This window comes from Mandrillus leucophaeus, unplaced genomic scaffold, assembly GCF_000951045.1.
Source record: "Mandrillus leucophaeus isolate KB7577 unplaced genomic scaffold, Mleu.le_1.0 Scaffold196, whole genome shotgun sequence".
In the NCBI taxonomy this organism is placed as follows: Eukaryota; Metazoa; Chordata; class Mammalia; order Primates; family Cercopithecidae; genus Mandrillus; species Mandrillus leucophaeus.
In genome coordinates this window covers 2,377,457-2,384,706 of record NW_012101987.1, presented here as the reverse complement: position 1 = coordinate 2,384,706, position 7,250 = coordinate 2,377,457, and the positions used below count along the sequence as shown (strand labels likewise).

The window sequence follows — 7,250 nt, the reverse complement described above, 5'->3', positions numbered from 1 at the left end:
GTATTAACCAGGATGGTCTCGATCTCCTGACCTCGTGATCCGCCCGTCTCGGCCTCCCAAAGTGCTGGGATTACAGGCTTGAGCCACCGCGCCCGGCCGCATAAACAGAATTTTCATGGGGAGATTCAGAACTATTAGCCATAGATTGTACAGTAATAAATTCAATACAAAGCAGAGAATACATTTGCTTTCAGCATTTTTGAGGTTTTTAGTTTTCTAGTAGTCATCTTGTTAAAATGATTTTTTTGTTCAACATTGCTTTTGTCTTCTGAAAACAGGTATAAATTCATACACACAAACTCACTCTATAATTTTCTTACACCTAAGGTTTATCTTTAGACTAACATATATTTAACTCTACGTAAATGAAAACTAAAAGTCTGCATGTGTTTGCAGGCAGACAGGAAACATGCTCAAAAAATAAATATTAGAAAACTTTAAAAATATTTATTCAGGACCCAGAAATGCATGGATTTTATTTATACTTCTACATAATTTATTATGACCATAAAAATAACACTGTAATCAATAACAATTGTACATGTTAAAATAACTAAAAGTATAAAAGTGGATTGTTTGTAATACAAAAGAAAAACACTAGAGGTGATGGATACCTCATTTACCCTGATGTGATTATTATATACTATATTCTTGTATCAAAATATGCCATATATTGCATGAATATATACTCATATTATATACCCCAAATAAGAAAAATAAATTTAAATAAAATAAACATTTGGCTGGGCACAGTGGCTCATGCCTGTAATCCCAGAACTTTGGGAAGCCGAGGTGGGGGGATCATTTGAGGTCAGAAGTTCGAGACCAGCTTGACTTACATTATGAAACCCCGTCTCTACTAAAATACAAAAATTAGCTGGGCATGGTGGTGGGCACCTGTAATCCCAGCTACTGGGAGGCTGAGGTAGAATTGCTTGAACCCAGGAGGCAGAGGTTGCAGTGAGCCAAGACCACGCCACTGCACTCCAGCCTGGACGACAGAGCAAGACTCCCTCTCAAAAAAAATAAATAAATAAAATAAAAATAAAATTTTAACCTACAGAAGTAATATTCTTTAACTTATTTGTAGTCAAAGCCACTGGCAAAAGAGATTACTAGAGATGTTAATCCATTATGTTACCAAACAGTATATATATTGTTACCATGTTTTATGTGCACCCTTGAGTAAGGAGGAATAGGTTAAGGTTTGTGACATAATAACACTTCATTGAATGCACAATAGTATTTAACATGTTAAAAAGGTTGAATATATTAACATCACATATAATCTGAAATTTAAAAAAATACACTGCACTTTATATAAAAGTATAATTAGTACAATATACTAAATTTTAATTTACTTGTAAATGAAATTTAAAATGTTTTCTTCTCATAATGCAGAACATTACTCTGAACACCTAACGCACACATTACTCAATATTATAAGTTAACCACAAAAGTCTCTTTACTTTTGTACGATTTTCATCATACATCTTACATTTTAATGTCCTTACTTTTTCATAACAAAGTTTATAAATAATGCTCACCTAATAAAAAAGAATCTCATATCTTTGATGCAGCAACAATTGATCACATGCTTTCACATGTAAATAGGAATGAAGAAACAGCTGCCTTATATATTTCTACTGTAAATTCTGATATTTACATAGATTTAATTTTTGATTAAAAATTTAAAAAATTTTTATTGTATCTGCAAAAATATGTTTTAGTATGAACTCTCTCGTGTTTTCTAAGCTGTAGTTTTTGAAAAAGTATTTTTCCAAATGTATTACATTTGCAAGGGTTTTTTTTCAATATAAATTCCCTGATACTGAACAAAGTTTGAGCAACTGCTTCAGAGGTTTCCTCTAATACAAAATGTGTACAGTAAGATCTCTGATACAAGTAAACATATTACAGTCCTACTACAATGTTCTTCTTCAAAATACTCTTCACCTTAAAGGCTTATATTTTCTTAAAGATATTTTGACAGTAGTTGGCCTTATAATGTTTTTATTAAGTAGGAACTCTCTGATGTTGAGTAAGATGTGAGCATGTATTAATGGCTTTTTCACAGTCTTTATATTTGTACAATCTTTCTCAAGTATAAATGCTTTCCTATGCAGTAAGGTGTGAGCATTGGTTAAAAGTTTTGCCACATTGTTCACACATGTAGAAGTTTTCTCCAGTATAAATTATCTTACCTACAATCGAGTGTGACAACCATTTAAAAGCTTTATCAAATTCTTCACATTTCTAGGATTTCTCACCACTGTGATTTCCTTTATGTTTAGAAAAGTTTGAGGTGTTTTCAAAGTACTGTCACATCTTTCTGGTTTGTAGAATTTCTCTCTAGTATGAATTATCTCTAGTATGAATTATCTTACGTCTGTTAGGAATTGAGAACTTATTAAAGGCTTTGCCATGTTCTCCACACTCCAGTATGAATTTTTTTATGTTTAGTAAGAGTTTAGGACTAAAGGCTTTGCCACATTCTTCACATTTGTAGGGTTTCTCTCCAGTATGAGTTATTTTGTTTAATAAGGCTCAGGGACTGGTTAAAGGCTTTACCACATTCTTCCCATCTGTAAGATCTCTCTCCAGTATGAGTTATCTTATGTTTACTAAGGTTTGAGGATCGGTTAAAAGCTTTGCCACATTCCTCACATTTGTAGGGCTTCTCTCCAGTATGAATCATCTTATGTGCAGTTAGTTGTGAGCACCGGTTAAAGGCTTTGCCACATTCTTCACATTTGTAAGGTTTCTCTCCAGTGTGAATCATCTTATGTACAGTTAGTTGTGAGGACCGGTTAAAAGCTTTGCCACATTCTTCACATTTGTAGGGTTTCTCTCCAGTATGAATCATCTTATGCGTAGTAAGGTTTGAGGACTCATTAAAGGCTTTGCCACATTCTTCACATTTATAGGGTTTCTCTCCAGTATGAATTCTCTTGTGTTTAGTGAGGGCTGAGGACCAGTTAAAGCCTTTGCCACATTCTTCACATTTGTAGAATTTCTCTCCAGTATGACTTATCTTATGTGTAGTAAGGTATGAGAATCGGTAAAAAGCTTTGCCACATTCTTCACATTTGTAGGGTTTCTCTCCAGTATGAATTATCTTATGTTGAGTAAGGTTTGAGTATTGGTAAAAAGCTTTGCCACATTCTTCACATTTGTAGGGTTTCTCTCCAGCATGAGTTATCTTATGTGTAGTTAGGGTTGAGGATTGGTTAAAAGCTTTGCCACATTCTTCACATTTGTAGGGTTTCTCTCCAGTATGAATTATCCTGTGTGTAGTAAGGTGTGAGGACCGGTTAAAAGCTTTGCCACATTCTGTACATTTGTAGGGTTTCACTCCAGTATGAATTCTTTTATGTGTAGTGAGGTGTGAAGACCGGTTAAAGGCTTTGCCACATTCTTCACATCTGTATGGTTTCTCTCCAGTATGAATTATCTTATGTGTAGTAAGGTGTGAGGACCGGTTAAATGCTTTCCCACATTCTTCACATTTGTAGGGTTTCTCTCCGGTATGAATTCTCCTGTGTGTAGTAAGGGTTGAGAACCAGTTGAAGGCTTTGCCACAATCTTTACATTGGTAGGAATTCTCTGTAATATGAAATCTTTTATGTTGACTTAGGTGTAAGAGCATGCAAAATGATTTCTCACATTTTTTACATTTGAAAGGTTTCTTTCCAGGTTGTGTTGTCTTATGTCTGTTTGAATTTGAAAATGTATGAAAGACTTCTGCATATGGGTCACATTGAAATATGTTTCTCTGGGTAGTTATCAAACACTGGTTTAATTTGTTATCTTCTTTGTGCACCTCACACTCATCCACACTTTTACAGCCTTTTTGTAACTGTAAATTGTCATGTTCATAATTTCTATATTTTTTCAGTATCGATTCTTGAAAAGAATCTTTAATGTCCCACTCTGGCCAAAGGTCTTGGGCAAAATGAGAACATATAACTGAAAGAGATAAAAATACCAAATTACCTACTAGACACAGATAAATACAGTTTACAAGTCTAACCTATAATACTATACAAACTATATAAATAAGATGGCATACGAAAATACCAAAGGCCCTCATTCCTTTATAGACATATAAATGTAAAAAAAAAAAAAAAAAAAAAAACATACCAACCAAATTACATCTGAAAAAAATTTATAAATGAGTTAAGTGTGTGAAGTGCCCTGGTGAGAACAATGCAAAGAGCCACTTAGAAGTCAAAATCTGTTACATTTACCCAACACAGCTCTTCCTGCTCCCCAATATAACATAGTGTCTTTAGAAGCAAATTGCCAACTTTGTAATGACAAGTAAAACACTGGCACATTTATCTTTATTACTTGCTTCTAGGAGCCTTTCCGGACACTGGTGTGTATCTCTCACGAAATATAGTGCTGAAAGAAATGGTGGTATGCTTTGGAGTGACAGTTTAAGTTTGCTGAGACCAAAGGTAAATGTTTCAGCAACAGAGAGACTGCTGTACCACAGAGAGAAAACAGGCATAACACGTGATTACTATTAAGAAGAAACATGAATAAACTCCTTTAACTAAAAAATAATACAAAATTTCAGACAAGACACATTCTAAGAACATGTTTGAGAGACTCCCAGAATCTCTAACCAAGACAATTGTTCAGACCATGCCAGGACAAAGCTACATTATGAAGATTGTAACGGGTAGCCTTTTTTAATGTCCAAATTTCAATCAAAGATTAAAATGTATACAAAATAAGGCAATATGGTTCCATAAAAATATAATTTTCAAAAAGAAACCATAAAAAAAGAATGTGCATTGATTTTAAAAATTGAAAATAAATTGAATAATACTCAATAAGTGAAATAGGAAGACAGAGAACTATAGAAAATCAGAAAAATGAAGAACATAAATATTTAGAATATCAAAAAAACAGAAATTGTGGAAGCAATAAATATAAAAAAGAATAGCTGAAAAATCTTGAAAGAAACAATGATGTACAAATGAAGAAGCTCAACAAACAAACTAGGAAACACACAAAGATATTTATAACAAACACACATATAAGCACAATTTCAAAAGTCACAGACCAGAAGAGAATCTTGGGAGCTGCAAGATAAAAGTGATGCGTCATTTGCAAGCAGTCTTATGAGACAGCCAGTGAATTGTCAACAAAAATTTTGCAGGCCAGAAGGGAAGTGTGTGATAAAGTCAAACTCTTGAAAAGTACAGTGATCAAGTAAGCATAATACCATCAGCAAATCTGTCCTGCCAAATAAAAAGAAAAAAACTTTCAAAAATAACAAAATTCTGAAAAGTATATTGGAACTCCATAAACTTTACATATAAAAAGTATTGAAAGCAGTTGCTTCTATTGAAAATAACATGATTCAACAAAAACAACACATAGTCAAATAAAAATACATTACTTTTGGGAGTGGGGAGGGATAGTGTTAGTAGAAATACCTAATATAAATGATGAGTTAATGGGTGCAGCACACTAACAAGGCACATGTATACATATGTAACAAACCCGCACATTGTGCATATGTACCTTAGAACTTAAAAATATAATAATAAAAGAAAAAATGAAATAAAAACAAAACAAACACAAAAAACCCCACAATAACAAAAAATTACATTACTTTCTGGAAAGATTATATGCACATATATACTTTTACTTCTAAGTATATGCACATACACCAAAATGGAATTTCTTAGCATTATCATAATGGTGCAGAAAACATTTTTAATTATTCCCTAAAATTTGAAAGAGAAAATCACAGAAATCATTATAAACATCTGTTAATAAATACACCACATAAAAAGATACAATTAGCAAAATCAATGACAAATTTGAGGGGAGATGTAATGAGAAAAAAATTGTGCATGCAACTGAAGTTCCTTTTTACCAGATTGAAATATACTGTTGTATCTTTTGGAGGTTTATATAATCCCCAAGGTCCCAAGAAGAACATATGCGTATAGATAAATGAAACAAAATAAGAAAGAAGTAAAAGCATATCAATATAAAAATAAAAAGACACAAAGACAGAGAGAAAATGAGTGACCAAGATATAAGAATCAAATAAAGCAATGAATAAAATAACATTATTATGTCTTTCTGCTTCAGAAGATTATTTAAATATATATCTTTAACTTTTCAATCAACAGACATACTCTCAATAGAGATTTATTTAAATATTTTAAAAACCGATATCCAACTTGCCTTTCTATGAGAGTAAGCTGAGATCTATTGATAAAAAAAAAAAACAAAGTGGCAAGATGGATATAGATTTTGCATAAAAATATTAACCAAATGAGAGAAGAGGTCAAAATAATATTACATAAGGTACATCTTAAGTGAAAAACTTTCATATTTATAAAATGTACTACAAATCAAAACTGCAAAGAGACAAAGAAGGACATTAAACAATAATAGATTCATTTACTGATAACGTAACTCAAGTGTGTGTGTGTGTGTGTGTGTGTGTGTGTGTGTATCTCACATTAAGGTTCCAAATACATAAAGCAAATATTGACAGAATGGAAGAATCACCTAGAAAGCAATATTATAGTAGAACATTTCAATAACTTACTTTCCATAATAAAAATAAAACAAAACAGAATATTTGTAAGTGAAGAGAGGACTGAAGGCAGTATAAAACTATTATTTCTAACAGAGGTATAGAGAAGTCTCCTCAACAATATCGGGATACACATGCTTCTTAATTGCTCATAGAACATTCTGCTTAATAGACCACATGGTAGGCCAAAAAAGAAGTCTTAACACATTTGTTAAGACTGAAATTGTGTGGATTATATTATATGAACAAAATGGAATGAGAGTATAAAACAATAATAGAAAAATATTAAAAATTTACAAATACATGGAAATTAAACGACACACTCTTGAGCATGCTCCTGTTCAAAGGTAGAAATCATTGATATTTTGAAAACGTCCATACTTCTCAAAGTAATCTACAGATTTAATGCAATGTTGTTAAAAAATTCTCATTGCGGCCGGGCGCGGTGGCTCAAGCCTGTAATCCCAGCACTTTGCGAGGCCGAGACGGGCGGATCACGAGGTCAGGAAATCGAGACCATCCCAACATGGGCTAACATGGTGAAACCCCGTCTCCATTAAAAAATACAAAAAACTAGCCGGGCGAGGTGGTGGGCGCCTGTAGTCCCAGCTACTCGGGAGGCTGAGGCAGGAGAATGGCGTGAACCCGGGAGGTGGAGCTTGCAGTGAGCTGAGAT

The 7,250-nt window shown here is 33.1% G+C and overlaps 1 protein-coding gene across 1 annotated transcript in view; it reads right to left on the bottom strand.

Annotated features, from left to right (window-relative positions):
- Positions 1-2,558: 2,558 nt before the first annotated feature.
- Positions 2,559-7,250, bottom strand: part of LOC105538625 (zinc finger protein 100-like) — a 46,617-nt gene continuing 41,925 nt past the window's right edge. The window contains 2 exon segments of the mRNA XM_011978523.1: positions 2,559-2,615; positions 2,618-3,969. Coding sequence (XP_011833913.1) covers positions 2,559-2,615; positions 2,618-3,969 — 1,409 coding nt within the window.